Source organism: Anas platyrhynchos, chromosome 2 (genome assembly GCF_047663525.1).
Source record: "Anas platyrhynchos isolate ZD024472 breed Pekin duck chromosome 2, IASCAAS_PekinDuck_T2T, whole genome shotgun sequence".
NCBI classification, from domain to species: domain Eukaryota; kingdom Metazoa; phylum Chordata; class Aves; order Anseriformes; family Anatidae; genus Anas; species Anas platyrhynchos.
In genome coordinates this window covers 113,252,927-113,277,671 of record NC_092588.1, presented here as the reverse complement: position 1 = coordinate 113,277,671, position 24,745 = coordinate 113,252,927, and the positions used below count along the sequence as shown (strand labels likewise).

General features: G+C 36.2%; 1 protein-coding gene across 4 annotated transcripts in view; it reads right to left on the bottom strand.

The window, feature by feature from the left end:
- The window catches only part of ULK4 (unc-51 like kinase 4), a 231,653-nt gene that overhangs the window by 56,242 nt on the left and 150,666 nt on the right, over positions 1-24,745 (bottom strand). For all 4 annotated transcript variants that reach the window (XM_038173765.2, XM_027451164.3, XM_072033359.1 and 1 more), the window contains 3 exons: positions 13,352-13,518; positions 9,729-9,827; positions 478-663 (listed from right to left, as the gene is read on the bottom strand). In XM_038173765.2, coding sequence (XP_038029693.2) covers positions 478-663; positions 9,729-9,827; positions 13,352-13,518 — 452 coding nt within the window. The remainder of the gene's footprint in view (positions 1-477; positions 664-9,728; positions 9,828-13,351; positions 13,519-24,745) is intronic.

Sequence of the window (24,745 nt, the reverse complement as noted above, 5' to 3'; positions counted from 1 at the left end):
CAGAAGTAGTCCCTATCACTTGGTGAGAATGAGGAGTCAACAGCCAATGTACAAACCTATTTCAAGTATAAAATGGTACTTTATTTACCATTATATCAAGTACTATGCTTCTGAACAGCTATTTAATGCTACAAGGTTATTTCTTTGAGAAGGCGTTCATAAAACTGCCCCAATACTTCATGAAGCTGAAGTACTAAAACAAATATATAAATAACATGAGTTATTTCAATAGCTGAACAGGTAACTGAAATAGGAAAAATTCAACAACTGTTTTGTAAGTTTTAAAAACGGAAGCCTATCTTCTCCAGAGAAATTAATTGAAAGTTAGACAGGAAATTTAACTTCACATATTTTGTTTTTAAAATTCCTTTATACACTTTTTTTTTTTAAACTTTAAAAGGAAAATTATAGCTAAAAAAATTATCCAATGATACAAAAAACAACAAGGAATTTTCAAATGTTTAGAAGCTGACTCACCAGTCTCTTTATGATCCTCAACAAAAGCTTCAGTTGTCGTGTATCTTTTTTGGATTTCAGCACTTCAGCGAAGCTGTCCATGTTTTCTGGAGACATGCTGTCCTGACTGTTCCCTCCATACAGCTGAACCAGCAATGATAAGCACTGTGAGGCGTTCTCAAATATTTCAATATCTTCACTGGGAAGCTAAAAATGAACAAACAAAAATCAAATTCCAGTTTCAGAAAAAGTGCATTTTCACTGGGAATTCAGAAGAATGTTAACATTAACACTGTGGCAGGAAAGAATTGTTTCTAGTTGATTGACTCAAAATTCCATTAAACTAGGCTGAATAAAGTGTTGAAAATATAACTAAAATATATCTATTCTTAGCAGCAGTACAACTATGTCTCAGTTATGATCATATCAAATAGCACATCTATAGAGACATCATAAAAGCACTGAAAACATTGCTCCCAATTTTGTTATTTTCAGACCATATATTTAGCTTTCAAATAGAAAGAGTATGATCTGAAAGTATCATTATAGCCATGATGTCTAATCTTCTGCATAATGCACACCATAAAACTTCATTTAATTATTTCTAAGTCAAGTCCATAGCTCCTGGTAGAGGTAGAGTACAGGGTATGTAATGGATTTTAACTAAATCACATTAGAAAGTACGTTTTACAGATTTAAAATATTATTTGGAGCTCTTTTCTAAATTCCAGCTTATCTATACTGCTTTAAAGAGTGGACACTTGAGCGGGCCCTAGCAATGGGATGAAGGAACTCTTTCCTGGGAAACAAAATCATGGAAAAGATTTGGCGATATGGCTAATACTTATCTTTAAATGACCTTATGGCAGTATGAGAAAACGATCAAAATAATTTATATTTTTCTTTAAAGTACAATCTGGAAATCACAAGCAGAGAGGTTATATTGAGCTTGTATTTGTCACTGTTGGAATAACAACCGGAATGCAACGCTTACTTTTGGCGCATACTACTCTTGAGAGTCAGTGAAAAAATCAGAGACTTCTTGGGAACAGTCAAGAGGATGATAGATTGGAAAACATAACATTGAAAGACAGAAGGAATTCAATCTATATAGTTTATCAAAGGGAGGGCTAAAGGGCACTTGATCATATTCTTTTGTTCCATGTGAGAAAAAAGAAGTTGAGGACAGCTTAATTTCTATACCTGAAAAAGGACTGGTATGAGATGTTGGCTCAAAACTTTATCTAAAGCAATTTAGATAAGAAGGAAGATCTAATTTGATTTTCTTTCTTTTTTTTTTTTTTTCCCCATTATTAAGGGCAATTAACCACTGAAACAGCTTCCTCAGAACAGATTCTCCATCATAGACAATTTATATATCACAATAGTTTTTTTTTTTCTTTTTTCTTCTAAATAACAACAACAAAACCCTTTACTATAAAGAGGAATTAATTTAGGAGAGTCATAAGTTTTGTGTTACAAAAGACAGTATACTGACTGACTGACCACAATAGCCTTTTCTGCCCTTACAAACTACAACCTGAACAAAACATACCAGTGGTGATCTTACAAGTAAGGTATGTAATGTTTTCACACTTCTGTAACTCCTACACAGTTTCTTAATTCCAAAAATACTAATCACAAAGTAGCTATATTACAGTGTGGTTAACAGACTATCCGTACTGACAATTAAAAGCAAACAAATAATCTGTCCAACCATGTATATATATATATATATACACACACACACATATATCCCTACCTATTGCAATAATAATTACTTGTTTTATCTTAAGTATGAACTTCCCAAGTTTTTTTCATTTTAAACCCATCCAGTTACTTTAAAGTAATCTGGAAACATACCATCAGACACATACTTCTTAAATATCTGAGCAGCAGGTCCCCAGGGATCTGCATGCAAATTTGAACCTGCTTTCCATTAGCTTCACAGAGCTGGCTGTTTAAAACAGACTGAACTGAGATGTAAGTGCTGAATACATAGCCCCAAGACATATCACATTCTACTTGACCTAATGCTATGCCAGTGACAGGACCATAGCAGCTATTTCTTGCACGGCTTTGCTATATTTTTTCTCTTCATTCCAGTCTATATTCCATATATTTCATTCTTTTCAATATCCAGAGTTATATAATAACATCATCAACATAAATAGCAAGGCTAAAAAGGAAGAAAAGCAACAAAGAGTAACAAGCTTTATAGCTCTCTCTATGTCTTCCTTATCAAATCAAAAAAAAAAAAATCCACTGATCTCACTGGGAGCTTTGAGTTGACTTTTACTTCCTTCAATGAAAATAAAAAACACTATTAGTTAAAGGAAGGAAAGATTACACTACTTTAACATACATCTATTATCCCTTTCATATGCAGCACTGTCTAACTTACAGTTTGTTACCAGATGAGTGCAGACAGGTAAAGCAACCGCTCCCTGAAATCATAGCACATGAACTACATTCAGTTTTCAATTGTGGTTTGTTGGCTAACTAACTAAATAAAAATCAGTGAACATTTGAACAGGTATGTATCTGCCCTGGTGCTGCAGCAGAGACCGGTTTCCTGATTTCCATAAGCACAAAATCCTACGCATAATCAAAAATCTCAGTAGCCATACTTGGAAGTGAGACAATTCTCAAGGTCTTTTTCTGAGATGCTTACTAAAACATCAAACTGAGGAAAGGAAAGGTGTTAGTCTCTGCAGAGGACTGCCCCTACAGCAATCTTGCATGAAGAAACACAAAAAGCACCATGTCCTTTGTAGCTCTTCCTGAGACCAGGAGGGCACACCAGCCCGTTCAGTGTTATTCCCGAGGAGTCTACACAGCAAGCTGTCTCACCACAAGGCTCTCTACAGCTGGAGTCCCCAGTTAGTGAGACAGTGCCAAGATCAGGAGGAGCTGAGCTTTGGCTGATGGCTTGACTTGCCTCTTCCTGGTATGCCCAACCTTTTACTGTTGTAGCTGCTGTCCTTTCCCCAGAAACCATCCCCCCCCCCCTCAAAAAATAAAATAAAATAAAATAAAATAAAATAAATAAAATAAAATAAAATAAAATAAAATAAAATAAAATAAAATAAAATAAAATAAAATAAAATAAAATAAAATAAAATAAAATAAAATAAAGATTGATTGATTGTGAAAACCTCCACCCAGTATTTTGCAACCATCCTCCAAACCCAGCCACCAGTATCATGCCAGGGTTCACAGTACTTGCAAGCAGTGGCATTGTGCTATTCTATCACAAATGCCAAAGTCCTTCATCCCCTGTTGTATTGCAGGCTCTTCTGCTACACCACAGACCCTTTGAGCTTCAGTGTCACCTATAGTTTGGGGAGCAAGTTGCTGTCATCCTGGAAAATTGTGGAGTTAAATGTTAACAGCACAGACTTCGGGAGAAAAAGAAAACAAGTTGGGAATAGGAAAGACAGGATTTTCTCTGGAGGGTCTGAGAATCATTAGCCTGCAGTCTAACCCATCAATAATTAAAGTGTAAGAGGAATTCTCAGCAATGTCCCTCTACAGAGAAAAATGCTTATGCATACATACTCAGAGCTCTCACCATTTTGCTGTTTCACTACTGACAAATAGTAATTTAGATGTTGTGTCATAAGCTGGTACCCTGAAATTTAGAACTGGCTGCCAGTCTGTGTTAGTACTTCCATTAACGGTAATAAAAAGCAGATCTGAAGAAAATTGTTAGCGTGAACAAAGGCAATGACTGAAAATATAATAAATAAAGATAGCAAACCACAGAATGAAAATTCAGTTTTCAAGTAAATAGTATCTCATGTGTAATAGGAACGGAAAGGCTAGAATCATATTGCTAGGCAAAAGAATATAGATGGATGGTCCATCTGTTAATCAGCTGGAATAATATTCTCATATTTCTACTCATAACAATTCAATTTGATATGAAGAAATATATTTCAAGTCTAATGCATTTAGAGTTTTTCATGACAGCATATACTTAAGTTTTTATTCTTTCAGTTGATGAGACACCCAAGAAAAACTGGAGTTCTAACTCTTTACGAAAAGATCTGCCCCCTAATATTTCATAATTAGCAGAAAGAACTCTAATTGCCTTTAATTTCTTTTCACTTTTTATCGGTCTTAGAGGGGATTATGAATTCAGTCTTTCAGCAAGGTAGGAATGTTTCTGCTCTTTCTCTTTTTCTCCATGCAGTTTTTTAATATTCTGGGCTAACATATAACTTAAAAAAATAAACAGCATCCTAAAATAAATTAAGGAACAGCCAAATTCATAATTTTTGCCATTCTTCAACTCAGAACTGTAGAATGATTTTTCAGTTCAAAATTTTTAAATAATGCTTCAAGACAAGATTTTGTGCAATGAATTTGCACTCCTTTTACTTAATTTTTATGGCCAAGGTATAACCTCCTGTTAACAGGCTTGTACTGTACAATTCTACTTCATTTCTAAACAGAACCTGCTCTGTGTATTTTAAGGTTAACAGGGTGAAAAGCAGGTTTCTTGTTATTACACATCTATATTTTTGTAGTCTGTTGTCAAAAATACCTGCGTTATGAGCCCACTTGCAGCCTGTTCATGAATTGCAAACCATTGCAAGAAATGTGTGATCATTTCAGCTGAAGTGGCAGTTTTCACACCATTGGAGTTGTTACAGCATCTAATTTTAGAGCTACAATGAAACTGTCTGGATTACCCGGAGGGGACACTATTTCAGTGCATTAATGAGGTTAAACACAAAGAGAGTTTATTACGATAAGAGATAGATGTTCATTACATCAGTAATGTGATTACAGAGTATGCTATACAGGAAGCACCACTGGGAACTATGGGGAACACAATTTTACAAACATTAAACAAAATGTAAAAGCAAAACATCACTATTAAACCTGCTACTTTTGCTATACTGTTCTTATTAGGAGATATGCACAGTTTAAATGAAAACATATTTTGGCTCGGGGCAAAATTTTTGTCCTTATATCTAGGGGAAAATATTTAAAAAAAAACAACAATGTATTTTCAGTTCATCTTAGTCTATTCTAACTGCTGAGAAACTAAATCCCTATTTTGAAGTTCTGTGCTTATGACAATATATTCTCTTTTTTTGTTTGTTTCTTTGTTTTGTAAGGTAGCTTTGTGGAACAGGATCCTTCATATATACTTCAGAGATAACATTTCAGATACAAACACAGCAATACCTTACACAGCACAGGACATAAACCTGTCTTCCCACCCTGACCATAGAACTGCCTAGAACTGTATTCCTAAGAAATGCAAAATACAATTCTGCACAGTCTGCAGGATTATCATTCTTCTGCAGTCATTTTCATTATTCATTGGCAAATATCTTCACGTGCTCTGAAACTGAAGTCAAGGCTCAGCCTTAGCGCCAGTGGACAGAAAGGACCTAGAAAAGATCATCTCATTCATCCATGTGCACTGAGGCTCCATATTTGTCCTCTTCATGTTTTCACATGACTAACTGGCCATTCAACAGTGAACTCCAGACAACCTGAAGATGATAACCAATTATAATTTTTTTCCGGTTACACTATAATGAAGAAGCCTGTCACCAGAAAACAAACAAAAACAAACAAACAAACAAAAAAAACCTCTCAGCAGTCTGATAGGGTGCAGAGAAGACCGAAGGGCCTACATCTAGGATCTAAATCCAGGATCTACAGAGACATGAAACTCCTTTTTATAGGTATTGACAAGGTAATACAATCATTCCAGCTGTCCAAAAAGCCAGAAAGCTCATTCAGCTTCCAGGAAGTTATCACTCGTAAGCTGAGCCCTCTGATTTTGCTGCCAGCACAAATGCGATACTATGCTAAGTGTTACGGAAGCCCATGTAATGAAGGAGAAAATTAGGTTATTCATTTGTAGTGCTGATTAGGCTGGCTAACAAACCTTTAGAAGTGTTTTGTTGTTGTTTGTTTGTTGTTTTATTTTTCTTTTCTTTTTTTTTTTTTAATTTTGGAGTTTGAAAAAGTTTCTGAAAGTCCACACTGAAGTCATTTGAAATGCCAGTAAGCATTACAAAATTTTTTTTCAGTATAACCACTAGATAAAAATAGAATGTATTTGATATAGTCTACAATAGCTGCAAGTTTCAGTATAATAATCAAATTAGATTTATATTCAAGTGGAGAAACATTAGACAAAAAGCTAAGTGTAATTAACTTTTAAACATGAAGCTGCCAAGCAGCAGACTAAATGCTCAATTTATTTTCCTCTTATTGATCAATTAACGGCAGACTGATCACAGGATTAAATATTGAATTCTCCATATTTGCAATGTTTTCTGCCTGACAGAATTTGTAATTATTTCTTCTTTCACGTTCTGAAAATCTCTGAAGTTTCATTTACATGCAACCTAGGTTTTCTACACTTGCTTTGCTATGCCCTAAGTGACAGACTAAATCATAATTACAGAAGGGAAAAATTGATTCTAAGTTTTTGACATTTTCAAGTTTAGCTCGCATTGATTTTTGCAGGATTATTAAGAGAGATAAACATGTAGGTCTTGAAGAAAATAAATAAATAAATAAGTAGACAAATCAATGGGGCATGGGACAACCATCTTCTTGAGGGATATACATATCAATGAGGGAAAGCAATTATTCAAGGTGACATAAGAAACTGTAATTATGGTAAAATGAGTAGAAATAACAAATCAGTGAGATAATTTGAACTTAACATCTTAACGTGGTGGTTAGGTCAAAATTTAAGACATATGTTAACTCCAGAAAGTGAAGTTTACAAGAAGCAGAATGCCTCAAAACAGTAATAGTAGATTATGTAGCTTCACAGCTCAGTACAGAGGACTGTTACTGGTAGTGCAACAGAACTTTGGCTTAGGTAGGCCTTTTGGGTAGGGATATACATCTGGAGAGATCCATGAGACATCATCTCAGTGCTGGCTTCAGTTGACTGTGCTGATACAAGACACAAGAAGCTGATAGCAGCTAGGCAAGAGATGGCAATGGTTAAGGTACTGAGTTAAGCCATGAGTACCAGTATATAAAGGGGCAACTCTACTCCTAAGGTCAAGGGGGTTAGTATTTACCAGAAGGGGTGTATTTCTTGCAGAAATAAAAGAAATTATCAGACTGCAGGATGTGTGGGTCAGTGATGTATTGGCACACCACTCAACCATCTTGTGATATTCCCCAAGCATGGCTATTCTCCATATAGTGTTAGTACAATCCAACTCTAGCCAGTGCCTCCCTGCAAAGCCAAAAGCAAAACCCAATCTCTGTCCTAGAACACACAATGTTTAAAAAACTCAGCATAACAAACTAGCAATGAAACTAAATCAGCTATTTCCTTCCTTCTTACAGCGCAAACATATTCTTCATCGTCTTTCGTACTCTGCTACAGAAAGAACACCTGTAGTGGCAGGTACTGAGAGTAGATCTAAACCCATGCCACAGCTTTCACTGTAGCTCTTGCACTTGTATATAAAGGCACCCAGAGAAGCAGAGAGTAAAAGTAGTGCACAACGAATTTATTCCTATTTAAAGAAATTAGAGCATAATATATTTTGAACAGCTGAATGCTAACTTTCAAAATTCTTGCTCCATTGTTCAAACTTTTTCAGACTTACCAGGAAAAGTTTAACACAGCAATGGATGGAGGATACAAAACTTAACAAAACTAGATGAAATAACTTTCATAAACCCCCAAAATCACATATATGTAAAGAACAACATGTACACGAGAGAAAATCCCTCACAGATAAAAATATTTAACAGAACTTTAAAACAAGAAAAATGAAGGAGCACTAATGACCTTTCCTCTTTACCCATACGTTAAAGTAGGCAGGTTTTAAATAAGCATTTTCAACATACTGGAATCTGTAGAAATATAGAACAAAGCAAAATCTAGTAGTAATTTGCAGCCATGCTTCTGAAATACAAGGACAAGTCAGAATCTAATCAGGACACGCTAACTATACAATTATCCTATCCTTTAATTAGAAACTTATAAAAAAAGATTTCCAGGTGGTACAAGCTGAGTAAAGCTTGGCCTCTAATTTTCTATTCGTTAGGGAGTTAATGGAATTTAAATTTACATCTAGTTTTACTTTAAAGGAACATTTACATCTCTTCATATCTTATCATTTATCATATGTAGCGCTTAAAAAATTAATAGAAAATAAAAGAATTTATAAATGAAATATTAAATAGTTGAAATTCAGTTACTTCGTTTCAGGTCATTCAGTGAACGTTTCCAAAAAGTCTTTGTCAATGGCTGGTTGAAACAAATCCATCAAAGGTGGACTTAACAACAAGTATATTGCCAAAAATTAAAATAGAAGCTAGACAGTGCTAAAGGTAGTAAAAAAGGGTCACAAGTATTCATGTCACAATAGAAGCTATAGTTAAGTGATAAGGAAGAACTTCGAGAAGTTTGGGGCTGGGAGAGTACATAGTGAATCTGAAATACCTTTAAGGAAAACAACACAGAAAAGATTGTGTGATATGCTCAGGGAAATGCTCACGTACCATTTTGCTCACTTTGTGTTGAATGAAAGGCAGACCTCTAAAAGCCCTGTCCAACTCAAGAAGCATTCCTCTGCTCTAAGTTATTACACACACAGCCAACACAAATCTCTGGCACTGTATGATGGCAGCTGAGATGTGGGATGTGTCAGGGACACACTATAGCTCTCTGGAGAGATTGCAGTGCAGCACTGTGATGTCTAGTGAAGCCCAGAGAAGGCTGACTTTAAACAGATTTGAAAGATGATTACAGGCTACCAGGGACCATTCCCACTCCCAAATCCCTCAGGATCATGTTAAAATCAAACTAAACTCTTAAGAAAAAATCAGGAGGCTCACACCTAAGGAAATAACATTAAAGGTAATCACTCACTGCAAACTAATTTTAAGTTTATTGACTTTTCTAATGGTAGTAGTGCTTGTTTTAAAATTTTGAATATAATCCTTTCCCTGTACAATGATATCAGACCATTTTCAAGGACAAAAATTTGGCTATACATGTGTATCACAACTTAAAAGCAGGATCCTGTCCCCTGCCCAAGTTTTACGTTTGGACAGAGTTATTCAGATGTCTTTTGGAACCTATAAGTCACTATGACCTACAATTCCTTAAAAATTATAAGAGTCCTTGCCTTGTATTCAGGAGAAGCTTAAAACCAATGAAAACCTAGAAAACAGAGCTCTAAGATATCAAATTCTGTTGAGTAATTCCAACTTCAGTGACATTCCAGTAAGCTTACAAACAAGCAAATTCTCACCAGTTGAATAAGCAGGCTAATTAGGTCCGTCAGGGGTTTATTGATAAGCAGAAGGTCTTCAGCAGCCTGCGTGTCCCCTCCTGAGCCAGTTTTCTGTGCCTTAATAAGATGATAAAAAAAAATAAAATGCAGCTTTAGTGACTGTTCAGTTATGAGAAACAAATTAGGTCCATTAGGTGGTCAAAGTATGAACAGAAGTTGGAATGAGACCTATACACTCTTTTCTAGCGAAGTATTCCTGTGCTCCCAAGGAGCAGTTGCACTCCCTGTGCCTGTAACAATAAGCACAAAGCAAAAGCGACTCACGCTGTCAGGCTATTTCTGCACATGCTGAATGCACTGACCTACATGACATTTCTTCATCAAAATGCTATGAACTGCATATGCAAAAGACAGTTCTAAAGCCATAAATATTTTATGTATTTGTATTCTCTTTCAACATGACCATTTTAGCATTAAATTTCACTTTTCCCTCCACCCCCACCCCCCTTTATTAGGAACAATTTTAAAAGCAACTCAAATCAAGCAAATCAAGGTAACTCCAAAGTTAGGATCTCATCAGTGTCCACTTTTGCCCTTCTAATTCATTTTGTATCCTGAAATATTCATATTTTTATAATAGTTTATTTTTAATAGGAATAATAAAATCTGTAAGTGAACAAAGTTTTTGATAATATCTGTAACTACTTGTAATGCTGACCATTGTCATCACCCCTCATCAAAACACACTGCCATCCCAGGCAGTGCTGTTATGACCCATCTGTGCCCCAAGATGCTAGAAAGGTCTGCCTGCAAGATTTTTCATTTAGCTTCATCATCTTGCAGCAGCTTTGGACCCTGACCCTACACAGTCTAGCTGCTAGAGGAAAACTTAAACATTTTACCTGGAGGACACATTTAAAATTCATTTTGTATTGTGTTTTACTTAAAGCTTAATCCCTAAACCATCACCCAGGCATAATAACCAAGGATTTCTGTTTGGTTAAGTGAGCACAAGAGCAGGTCCCAAGAGACATGAGACATTACTGCTGAAGTTCCACTGTTGGTTTTGATGAGTGGAATGAATAATGCCTTTCTTGCAGGAAGAGTTCTGAAACAAAAGAGCTCTGAAGAGCTCTTTCTCAGTAATAAGACACATTGGTATGTTCCTCACTGAGACTCACCACAATGCTGAAGTCCAAGAAGGGCAAAAAGACAGTGCATAGAAGACAAAAAAATGACTGTTTATATTAACCAAGAATGGGAAGTAAGCCACCTGCACTTCAGCTAAATCTACAACAGTTTTTTCTGACTGGTGTTTGGATGGGAAGTAAGACATCCAACATAAGGATATTTGACTGCTTCAACTTTTATATACTTGGTGCCTTTGAAAAGTGAATAAATGATACTAGAGGAGTTATACTTTATATATGTAAAGGATATACACTACACCATACTTAAACCTACATTAAGTCACTAAATACTGAGCCCACTTCTCAAATTGAGATTGGAAAATACTTTCAAGCTGCTGGGGAACACCTGAGTGATACATTATGATGTAACTGCTCCAAAGCAGATATGCAAATTAATCCAAACCTTTGTACCATTTCCATTAAAATACAAACACATGGATCACAGAGAGCCAACTCTTGAATGAAGCTAGATATAGTTATCAGCACCACCCAGCAAAAAGTACTGAATTGGAAGGAAACACGCTATCGTGTTTTGCCTACCCAGCTGGATAAGGTCATAACTTTACATATAAAAAGTTAAAATAAAAGCAAGGATTCAAGTGGAGGGTGCTACCATCTGTAAAAGTCAACTAAAGCCCCAATAATGGATATTATGAGAAAACTTAATTCTCTGTCTTAACTGCTACTATAGAAGGTATCTTATGCTGAAGATCTCTATGAAAATAGTCAAAGAATATTTGTTATCACTACCATGATGCATTGAGTGACACACAGATAGAGGAATATGCTGTAGATACATGGCAAATAGCAGTCAGCAACTAATGGCCACCATTCAACAGGGCATGTGTACCAAGGTAGCTGCAGAACCCACAGGAGCCCTGCGATGAGTATTGTCAAGACAGGTATGGCAAGGCATGGAAACACCACCTTACATTTAGCTCTGTGGGGGTACAGGGCAAAGCTATACTTCAAAACCACAGCTGCCTCTTGTCCATTAGTCTTCTCGAGTGAACAAGATTATTTTGACTGAAGTTGAACAAATCTGTAGCTGGAGTTCTGGTGTATCAATCAACTGATGTACTTATATAAAGCCAGAATATAAATTAGCTTTGAATATATAGATGTAAATTAGATTTAATGTGTATAAACAAAAATAATCAGTTTCATTAATATTGTCAATCTACGTGCAAGATCCTCCCTCCTCATGTTGTCCAGTATAATTGGTGTCACCACTTGCACAGGGTGTAAGTATAGACTTTAGCTCCCTCTGATTACAAGGAGTGCTGCTAACAATACAACAATCAGAAATTAGCCTATAAACTTTCATTTGCAATCTAATTCTTAGATGAGAAAATGATTATAGAGCCCGCTATTAGATGACTAGAAAAAGCCAAGGTATTGCACCATCAGATCTAATTTTATTTTTTTTTCTAAAAAGTAAAAATTAAAACAAACCTGTCAAGGAAATACGTGGTTGACTGTTTGATAATGTAGCTGATTATTTAAATCAGTATAGAAAAAAAGCCTCAATTTTCAATACCCACTTCATACCTTAAACTGTGTTTACAAAAAAAGAAAAGTCTCAGGAAGACCTTTTCAGAATAAAGAAGCTCTGTTCTGAACTACAGTACAACCTGGATGTAATTTTGAATCTCTGTCCTCCAGATATACTGGACCTAAGAGTGTTCCTGGGATTATCAACTAAAGCACAGGGAACATCAAAAACCTAACATGAAAAGTGTTGTTATTTGTAGACTAAACACAGATGTTACTTCCAGCTGACTAACTGAAGGAATTTGGTGGATCACTTAAAAACAAAGCAAGCATTGCCTGTTTAGCACCATATCTTAAAAAAAGGACATTCTTTTTCTTGTTTTCTTGTTAAGAGTTATGTGCAATTTCTTTGATTAATATCTTTTTGTGCTCCATTCTTAAGGAAGATGAAGTCTTCACCAGAAGAAGCCACCCTGTTAATGCTGTGTTTTGCAATGGTTCAAACAGAAACTTAAAAGACTAGCAGCATAAGAGGGGAATACTTTTGTCAGCTCACATGCAGAGGTTACATATGCTTTTCAAGTACTGTAATCACATCTGATTTATAATAAAAAGATACTGGTTTTTATGGAGTAATCTTTTTTCTTTTAAAATGAACTGAAGGAAAAGGCTTTGAACTACCATTGAGAAAATGTCAAATTAAACTGTTTATGGAGTACAGAAATGAAGCATTCAGCTAAGAGCTGTGTTTCCAGCACAGAGTGAGACTAAAATGAATATTCTAACCAAGCAAATACAGAAACAGAGGCAAGCAGTTGTAAATGTATGATCTTCTCCTTTCACCAAACTAAAAATCTAATAAAATTAGAATAGTGGGAAAATCATCATTAGGATAACAAAAAGGTATCTAAAAAAATGTTTAAGATGGTTACCACTCCCAGGAAATAAACTCCATACCTGTAAAGTCTGGCGTACAATGTTTGCTGTATACATCAGCATGCAGTGCAAAATGTCAAGCAAGGACAGAAGAAGTGCATTTGCTGTCTTGGTGCTGCTTTTATCATCTACCTCCAAGTATAGCGACACAGTTTCTATTAGGAGATTACAGACGTGAGAAGCCAGTCCTACGTAGACAGGGAGACAAAAAAAAAAAAACGCTATCAGGAAAAAAGAACAACTGAGAATAGCCCAGATGAAAATAATAGAATAGCATAAAAACAAATTTCACATACACAATGAATATTTATTAAATTTCATCTTCTTCCTCCATCATTATAATTACTTCCTCTTTTATCCACTTTGGAGCAGTTCATAAAGAGATCTAAACTGATACAATCAAATTTGGTAACTGCATGGAAACTTATATAACGCTCATTAAAAAAGAGGAATTTTAGGAATCCTAAACTTTTCTGTAGCATGCTGGTACGCAAGTCTCCTTCACATCATCCCAGGTCTCAAGAACTAAACTGTTTCTCCAGACTGTTACAGAACAACATATCAGTTATACCCAGGCTTCAGCCTAAAATTTCTGTTCTTAACTGGTCTTTCAATTTCTGCCTTACCCATATACTTCATCTGTAGAATTGAACAGTGTTCTTATGCTTAATATAAAATATATTCAAAAGATTATTATAAATGGAATACCAAATACTACACCTAAAATACACTTAAGACTTGTTTGACTGGTGGTAGTAAGAAGTTTCCTGAAAATACTTGCCTTGAAGCTTTTTTCAGTACTTTTGGAATTTAATAACATCAGCTCCTGTAGCTTGCTTAACCCACAAATCAATTCACACATCAGAAAAAATACAATCCATTTCAAGGAAACACCAATTCAATTCAGAATCCATCTCATTTTCAAATACAAAGTACCTGAGTTCATTATATTTAATACTAATATTTTTCTTTCAGAATTTCATAAGGAATGAAAGATGTTTTGTTCCTCACCCAGAACATAATTATGTTTTTAAACTACTTTCCTTTAAACTGGCAATTAGTCATGCTGTGACTTGGGTATGCCTATCTAGTAGCCCTGCAGTGTATTAGTTTCTAGGCCCCATGACTACCAACAGTGACCAAAGTGAACATGTATTTCACTGAAGAAACTACTTCTTTTCCTTTAAAATGTATGTTTTGTTTGTTAAATAAATATATATATTTGCAAGCATCAGCACAAGACTAAAATAAGACATTGTAGAACACCCTGCATAATTATGCCATTAAGCTTTTGGTATTAAAAAAATCTGCAGGGCGACTATTTTTGCTTTGAAAGCTTCCCCATCAATTACCTAAACTTCCATGAAAAAATTTCCTCCCCTATTCACCACCCTTAACACTTTCCTCAGGAAATTAAATACAAAAACATTCATTTAGAATGCAGTTACAGGTCAGGTTTGTTAAGACTTGCACTCTCATATCTCACATTTTTGTGTGTTTTTATGATTATTAGCACTGTTCTTCCACAACAGTTTGATTGATGGGCTAACGGCTTGGGCTAAGCTTTGAATTTCCTGGGTTTTTGTCTGCATGCACCAAACTCTCAAAATTGTATCAGTTTAATCTTGCACATTTAATTTCCTTCTCCTTTTTTAAAGTACAGTTTCTGCTGCAGTTCTGGACACTTCACACACAAATGAGATAGCAAGCAGAGACATATTCAAGTGATGTCACCAATACCCACCAAGAAGAGAATAAACAGACATAATTGTACGTCTACCCAACACAAAACCTGTGGTTATTCCATGCCTTTTTTCACCAGGCTAAATTAGAAGAAACCTAAGAAAACAGCCCAGGCAAAGCTGGTCCCTATCAAAGCGAGGTCTGCAAATTGCCTGCAGGGATACAGCCGAGTACACTCTGTTTCTCCCTGTATATGACCACAAAACCCACAGCCACATCAAAATGAATGAGTCAGCCCTATTTCTAGATGGCTTACATATAACCCTTAAGACAGTGACTTGGAGATTAGCGCTGAGAAGGCCTCTTTCAAATGATGGCACTGTATGGGTTATCATCAGGAATTTGGGGGGCAGCAGTCCTCTCTGCATATAGAGCACTAAGTAGGGTATTTTATATGCATGCATGTTTACAGAGTTGTATGTGCAAAAATATACATGTTAAATCTGTTTTTTTTTTTTGAAAAAAACATACCTATGCCTTGACTTAAAATACACTAAGAAAATCTAACGCATCTGAACTTTATAATAAAGACATCTAAAATAAAACACTGGTGCAAACTGTTCCCTAACACACTGCATGATTCATGCAAAAATTTCGGTTCCACAGATAAAAAAAATAAAACAGATTGCCCTCTTGCCAAGTAAATAAAGTTCCAGACATATCCTTTATTGTGTCACAACAAAATCAAAACTGAAGGCCATAATTGTAGACATGTAAATATACTCCTTGCTTACACCACAAGACAAAATACACATTCCTTGTCCTCAAAAAGACAGTTGGGAAACTAGTATAATTTGCAGTGACCATGACAAAATTCAGTAGAAGTTTCACAGCTTCAGCCACTGGCACTATAACCAATTTATTCTATAGGTAGCTATAAAGATCAAGCCACATATGTGCATTCTAAAAACAGAATCTTAAAACAGCCTGAAAAAAAAAAAAAGAGGATGCAATTCTAAAAAATGAAAGTATTCATAATTCAGTAAATCATAATCTAGAAATTGCACATAAAAATCTACATTTCAGAAGATAAATTGTTTTTCTGCCAACTTTTACAACTGATTCAAGAACCACATGCTTAGTTTCCAATAAAGCCTAAACCAATATTTATCTTTAAAATATTCCGACAACATATTTCTGAGTCATATTTAACAGACATTTATTTCTCATGCATTGCTTCTCAAAAGACACACCCTGTGCACTCCTGAACCTTGGAAGTGGTGAATCTGAATCTGAATTCTGTGTCACAGTGGAGAGCTAAATTGGAACAAGTCAAGGAAGATTGTTCTACTGAGAAAAGCTACATATTTTTTTTATTTTTATTTTTATTTTTTTTAAGAATTCTGATAATTCCAAGTATCTTGGCAACACTCCACTTATTCAAGAGAAAAATCTTGGTAATATTTTACATGGGTTAAAGAAATGCATCATCATTTCTTTCAGCTGGCCATTACTTATTAACAACATTGAGTAAAAACTTATTAACTTATCATATATATTTTTATTACCCTACTAACTTGAAATTCCAGAAAAATGATTAAAGTATATCATGTCATATAGTTTATAGTTATAATTATAAATTTATTATACATGTACTTCACAGAGCACTAGTGATGCCTTCTATTGCTTTGTAAAAGTAAGGAGGATCTTCAGTGTATTAAACCTCAGTGCATTCTCCAATATTCAAATTTTGCAGAAAAATAATATAAAAGTTAGATTTTGTCTTGGAGTTATGTTTGTAAATCAACATAACTATCAAAAATACAAAAAAAAAAAAAAAAAGCTGTTCTGATTGCAATTTAAGATTCATAAACTGTATTGAAAGGATGGCATCTGAAATTCCTAGCTTTATAGCATTTGACAAACCCAGTATTCACAGAGTATTTTTCTTGCCCAAAGAGACCTTTGCAATGAACTGAGCATTTAGCTAATAGGATTTTATGAATGTGGACTGCAATGGCTATGTTTGTGTTTTACAAATCTTTTCAAAAGATAAAAGGAGTCTTTTGGCCCGTGATACAGCTAATCGGACAGAATGTGCCATGATACCTTCTGGAATGAAAGCTGAGAGGAGATATTTTATTCTTAACTATTAGCAAGATGGATAAAGGAAGAGAAATCTTCACTTCCAAATCATATGAAACATCAAAGGACAGCCTAGGAAGCAATCTTCTAGGCAATCCTTTCATGCCTACCAGCAATTAGAGCATTCAACAAACCTGTCTGCTTCTAGCTGAAGAAAGCGTTAGAGCAGGTGCACTTCCTCCTAACAATACCACCACGCAGCCAAGCAGCCAGCAGCAAAAGCCTCAGCCTGGCAAAAAGGTTTCTCTTTGTTCCTTTCTTCACGTCGCTCTCCGGAGAGCTGTTTTTCCCATTTGTATCACACCTACACAACTGACTCCCCAGGGATATTATGGAATATATATTCACTATGCTTTTCTTCCTTCTCTTACTTTCAGAGTGGACTTGACTTTTTTTTCTTCCTTCCTTAAACAACTAAAAATAATAACTTATTGGGAACTTGAAACTACACTGACAGACTAACTAAAAAACATATTTCATAATCTTTTTCTTATTAACGGTAAAACTCTAAATTATTGCTAAGAAGAAACACAGGACTGTAGTCTGATAGGTTCTTTTGCATAGGAAAGAGCTCCTAAGTACCTGAGCCCTTAAAATAATCCATAACATCATAAAGATTCTTCACAAAACCTTATTTACCTATATAAACCTGGACTTCATTTGCATTCTTTGTATCACAACCATAGTGCTCAAAGTTTTTTGATTTGAACATCTGAAAACAGGCAACATAAGAAAATGGTATCTTTAGGGTAATGGCATTTTTAAAGAGGCTCATTATTTTTTGCTATTTTTGTTTATTATTTGTTAATGATATTTACTTCCTTTTAGGAACTATTTGCATCAGTATTATAATATCATTGAGGGAAGAATGAACTAGGAAGTTGGGTCAACACTGATTTCAAGATTTGGTGAGTTATGGATATCAGATCCAGTGGAATGAAAAAGACAGTCTTTAATTGCATGGCTGCTGTCCTGAAAATTATTTTCTATTCTTATCTTAAAAATGAGTAGCATCTGAAGAAGAAAATTTTGCACATATTCAGAGTAATACACTCATACAGAGACAGTGAGTGGACATTCTGTTACTGAGTAAAAAAATCACTAAGTTTGAGGAACAAAAATTTCACTGCAGGTGGTCACACCGCAGGGTTTGGGGCTCAGCTTTTCCTGCACACGCTGCAGGTAGGGCACTGTGCAGTATAGAAAAAGTGGGTACCCACTGACCAAAGTGGGTATGGTAAGGATTATGACAATCAGGGAAGGAAAGCCAGTCGTCACTATTACTACGAGGCTGAAAGCAGACAGGGAAGAATTCATTATCCTGAGTGTGGATGCCTAAGAGAAACACACACCTGACATTCTCATTGGCACGATTTTTCTGCTTTCAGTCAGTCAAGGCGAGAGGCATGACATGGCTCTAATTCAATTTTTCAGGAGTGGCAATGTTTGGTGGTTACTGTTAGAAGGCAGTTTAGAGGTGACATCTTTTGTTAGCGAAGAAAGAGCTTACTACTGATAACTTCCTAGGGAACCATGTCAAACTCTTCTAAGCCAAAGAGAATCCTCCCAGCACTGAAAGCTACTTTCTTCTAAAATTTAAATTATGGAAAAAACATGCACGTGATTAAGACTAACAACTGGTTAGCACAGCTAAGAGATAGAAAACAAGTGGATACTAACTTAAAAATGTATTTGAGCATGCAAAAATGCAACTTGAACAATTTAGGAATAATAAAATATTCACATACTGCTGAATACGCTTGACTAGTCAGTATAAAACCAGTAAAACATAAAAAAGTTACACAAACTAGGCAAGAAAGTTGTTATTCTGTATGAAAAGAAGCAGTCAGAAAAACATACAAAGATGAAGAATATTTCTAAAAGCGTAATAACTGATCCCTTGGGAGTTCCTGTTTTGCTATTTCTTAAAAATGAAAAGATGAGAATTTTCCTACCTTCGAATCTCATTAAGGTTTCTGTAACAAAATTTCAACCAAATTCAACTTCTCGTATCAGTCTGACTCTACCATACCAGAGTCAAGTCAGAAAAGATAGCCAAGATGTTTGCAACTAAGTTCACAGCACTCGTGGGTACGTAACATCAAAGTTTTGAAGGCAGGGAATTTTGGTTTTGAGATTTACTGAGGTGGCCCTCATTCCTAGGAATGTAACTCGTTGACCGTGAGCACAAACTTGTTCAGCAAGGACATGCGAAGTATCAGAAGGTAACTTTTTTTCCCAAAATAATTATAAAAACATCCAAATGCTTTCTGGTACTATGAGAAAAAATAATAAATCCAAAATTGATATGAGAGAATACTGCATAACTGTGGACTATAATGATGTTCAGGGGATCTATTCAGAGTGTTGACAAGACATTAATAGTGCCTCATTTCAGCAGTCAGGTTTGATTTGTTTGGATACCACACTGTTGGCACCACAGTCTCTCGAAATACTGTCTGCTTCTTACATTCTGTAATAGCTGAGAATAATTGCTCATCTACCTCAAAAAGATAAGTGAAAAACATAATGGAAAGGTAGGATCCACTGAAGATGCACACACAATACTTAAATGCTTATATCAGAAGACTTGTGGGACTGGATATAAAAGAAACATTTATTTTTAAATTAGGTATTCAAATTAAACTTCTGCTCTCCAGAATTGAAATATAGTACCCAGCAGTCATAAGAAGTGCTGCCAGTTCTGTCACTAATGTATGTCATGTACATCAAAAGTAGGCTGCTTTTTTGTTAATCAGGGAGCATAAAGCCCTTGATGCATGTAAAATTGAGTGCTATCATCCCGAGAGATAAGTGACAATACAACAGAACACAAAAGTGAGGCCGCCTGACAGATATTCATTTTGTAAACAGCTTTGTTGACTGCAAATACTGGCTCTTCCCAGATGTTTGCTAGTGATCAATTGCTGGAGGTTACTCCTCCTGCAATGTGTGAGAGCACGTGTGGGTACATGCTGGTCTCCCCTGGCAAACTACGTTAGGTTGCTTGTTGCTGTTTAGATGGGCAGCCTGCCTTAGCCCATCTGACTTAGCCTGAAGTAGGCTCACACACTCAGATGACTCTTTGAGCTGGAAGACCTAGGGAAGGATGGAGGTGGATGCCATAGAGTGACTTCAAGGGGCACACATTTAAAATACTTGTCTTTTGGGGGCATATATTAAAAACAAAACTTGCTATCTCTTCATATGGATTTAAGCTTTTTTTTTTTTTTTTTTGATACTGTATTTCAATGTGCCAATTCTGCAGTGCTTGCAAGCACAACCTTCTTCCATCACAAAATAAATAAATAAAACAAGACAGTAATAAGATGAAATTGCATTTTCTGGATTTACTATTATTGCTATTATTAGGTAAACTTTATAGTACCTTTTCACTTAGATATTCTCCATATGTCAGAGACACGTTAGAGATGGCATTCCGTTTAATAAAGCACATTTATTCGACAGCAGGCTATACTTCAAGTCAGGTCTTGATAAACCCTGTTTCATCCCTTACAAGGTAATAACTAAAATAAAATCTCTTGGTTATGTTAGATGAGGTTAAAAAAATTCTTTACTAGATTAAAATCTTTTTTTTTTTTTTTTTTTTTTTTTTTTTTTTTTTTTTTTTAAGATTAGGAAATCTTTGCATTCAACAAGATTCGGAGTCAGAAAAGACTCAGAAAAGCTTTTTGATTTGCTGTTCAGACAGATCACGCCTGTAACAATTACTGTGTGATAAAATACAGGGGGAATTTGTATCCTCGGCTTAATTTAGAACTAGAAATTCTTCTAAAGGGATTGCTGTTTTAATAATAGACTTCCTGCCACATAAGATTAAACCCTGTTTATCTACTTCAAGTATCTTCATATCTCTCCTTTGGCATCAACTTTCCCTTCTACTGAAATCCTTCAGAGACTACATTCAAACTCTGAGAGCTGCCTTTCTGACAAAACCTGTACAGGCCAGATATGAACTGCTTCAGAATATGGATATAGCACTGAACTGCTGTCACCAATTGACAGCATTCATCAGCTTTGAACGATGCTACCAGCACTAATTGCTCTAGCTAGGCCTCCAAGAGTCCCTGGACTGCGAGTGATAAGGACCAATGAACCCTAGCTTCAGAAAATTCTTTGAAGTTTTCAAACAATTTTAAATTGGAGAAATAAAACACAGTTGACAAATATTCCCCCATATATGTAGCAAAGAATAAGTGCAGAAACTCTATATAATTCCCCACAGAAAAGTCATGCTCTGTAAGATACTATATATTTATTCCTGCTCTTGGTCTATTTACATCAGCCTTCCACGGGATGAAAACTCACACAGTACAGATACTTGGATTCTCAAGTGACAGTCTTTTGCAATTGTTACTACTAGACCAAAGCACAAAAGCAAAGGCTAGAGTAACCACTAAGTGCCACTTGCTGCTGCTTATTACAACAAAACCCAAACTATGCCACAGTTTCCCGTAACATCCTGCATTATTCATCAATGAAGGTTTGAACATAAATGAAAGCTGACAAGTAGCTGCAACTGTCCAAGGTGGCTTTGGTGTACTTATGTGATCAAAGGGCTTAAACAGAAGTCAGGACATCTCAGGACAGTAAAATCTGTTTTTGCGCCTGTGAGCAGACAAATGCTTTAGCCTCAAACCTCTTCTGCCAGCTCAGCTGTTTTCTGAAAAAATGTAAGGAAAACACCGCCCAACAGACTCTTCCTAATTTGCTGTCATCTGGCAATACCACTAAGGCCATGTCTGATTAAGTCTCTAAAACCTTACCACCTGGATCTCTGAGCTCAAACCCACCACACCATGACCACACTGCCAATTCAGATAGTACCAAAAGTACTTCACCCAATCCCCATCATTAATTCATCCTACACCAACAGAGCCTTCATTTTCCATCAGCATAGCTTCTGATGTGTACCAACTATCATGGCTACAAGTGACTGTGCTCCGTCAGCTTATTTATCAAAAGGCAGTCCAGACTCTGAAAGAATAATACATCTTCTTGTGTTTGAATACAATTTTCCACACCCTGTGTCCCACATCTCAACAGGAGCGTGGGTCTATTCACTTAGTGGGCTGTTGATAGCATGCACGTTGTCTGTGCAGGTGCATGTTGCTGAGAGCAGTGGAGCCTGTGCATACAGGAACTGGCTCCTACTGTAAGGAAGTCACATGGACTGGCTTGGTCTACCAGGCTACCTTGACCCAAGACAACCAATTTTGAAATAGAAACAGGAAACTATAGCCCAACAATGAGCTTAACTAAATCCTGCTGCGGATCTGATGGTTTAACTGAGAATTTGGACACTGCTTTGCTCAAGGGCCTAATTTCTTCAAAGGTGAGAAACAAGTTAGGGACATTGATAAAATGACAGTCAGAGAGATAGCCACCACAAAACAGAAATGAGTTTAGAGAGCCAGGATCTTTTTGTTAAGTGGGTGACCTGTGAAGATGTGCAACAGAACAGCAAAAGAAACTTGGTAATGCCAGTCCCGTTTTAGCACCTCTTCATTTTTCTCTATCATGCCTGCTCTGCTGTGCTTCTTAGGTATTAAGGTACTACAGTGTCCCAGTAACTCTACCACTATGATGAATTAATGCACATTGCTCCCATATCAGGAGCCTCCCCCATCCTGTCCCAGTTAGAAGCGATTTGCTGTGCCCCATGTGTACCTTCTTCTGTGCCTTTTGCACTGCCACTATGTACCTACGTTTCTCCTCCAGCCTGCTTGTGCCCAGACCACTGATTCTCAAAAGCAAGTTCAGGCAAAGGCATTAAGTTCATTCCTTTTGTTTGATGAGATAAGCGTTTGGATGGGGAAAAGAGGGTGTGAAGAGGGATCTTGCAATGAAGGGCTTATATTCCTTTGTTCCTCCCCCATGTCATTTCCAGTGAAGAGACAAACGTCAAAAATAAGATTTAATAATAGCTTGAAACAATGAAGTAATACCCCCACCATTTTATAAGATAATACGCCCCACAAGACATTCAGCATAGATCACTACTTCCACCTAGGATTTAGGATTCCAACAGATATCCTACAGTATGACGGTATCAGGGCATATTTGACAGGGCTTCCCTCTGTTTGCACGCAGAAACACTTTTTCTGGGTCAGAGATAAAATTGGTGTGTTGAATGGCTTTATAGATGCCCAAGGAGTTTCACAAAAGGAATACACATTTTTCTAGATTGAACCAATATACAGTTGCCACCTGTAAATAGCTGAGATCTGCTCCAAAAATTGGTTCTGCTCTGTAAGAACTAGATTTGTCCTTTGCCTTTGTCCACCAATATTTTTAGAAAGATAGAAACTATCGGGCTTAGTGAAGATTGAGCACGAAGGAAGAGGGACTTTGGAAGTACGCTACAAACAGTGAAGTCTGGATCTATTGAGTCTGGATCTATGCCAAACAAAAGCAGCTCTGGTGGGAAGACTGGGGGAATTAAGATCTGCAGAACTGGACTGTCAATGAATTATGCAAGAACTGGAGAGAAGCTGCAGGAAGTAGACATGAGAAATGAGAGATGTGTATAATTGAGTTTTCAAGATAAGCAGTTTCACAGCAAGTTGACGTCAAACATTTTGCACAACCTGGCCTGCCAGAATACTGTGCTGAGCTGGGATAGTAGGCTACAATTCAGCCTGGGAAGAGTGGGTGTCACAGGCAGCACAAACACGGGCTTCTATCTTCTATCAAAACCATACCTTCTCTCAAAACCCCTAAATCTTCCTTGATAATCTGTTCCTTTGGGCATTTTATCTGCCTTTTCCTTATCTTAACTCTGACTTCTCCTTACAGTATAGACAAAATACTGCCTCTAAACTCATCTAGTACTGCTGTCTGACCAATGCGCTCTCTGAACTCAACAAGTAAGTTCTGAAGAAAGTGCCGAATAAATAACAGTTCAAGAGCATTTTTCTTGTAAGATAAATAATGGCATAAACTCACACTTTATGTCATTCTGGGTCGGGTGGCAGGATCAAAATATTCAATATTTGTCTGTGTGAGGAAAGGACACAGCTACCCTATTTGGCAAGAAGCTGTATTGGAAAGACTGTTGAGTCATCATGTTGTGTTTTTTTTTTTTTTTTTTTTTTCAATCTCCATGTAATGCATATAGTAACCGTAGTTTTGCTGCCATCCAAAGAAATAAGTCATATTTCATGGCTGTATCATTGGCTAAAAAGCTGTATGTCACAATCTGGGCATAATAGGTAGGAAATACGATCTTTTAAAAGTGTGAATAAACCCATTAACAACACTATGCAGGACTTTTGCCAAGTCTCACAGGAATAGGGATGAGAGGTTAAAGTAAGCAACTTGTAATACGATAGGCAAAAAAGAATGGCCCTCAGGAACTGGAACTAAGTGGAAGCAGGTAAACTAGAAGTTTCCACCTTTATTTTTCCTCATTTTCCCCAGAATGTGGGTGATAATGATGAAAAAAAATAAATCTAATTTTTTACAATCTCCTGAAAGGCAGAAATAGAACTTGAGACCTTCTAAAGACATCAAATTTCTTCTCCTATTCTTCATGAAAATTCAAAGGGAACCATGTATTAGTTT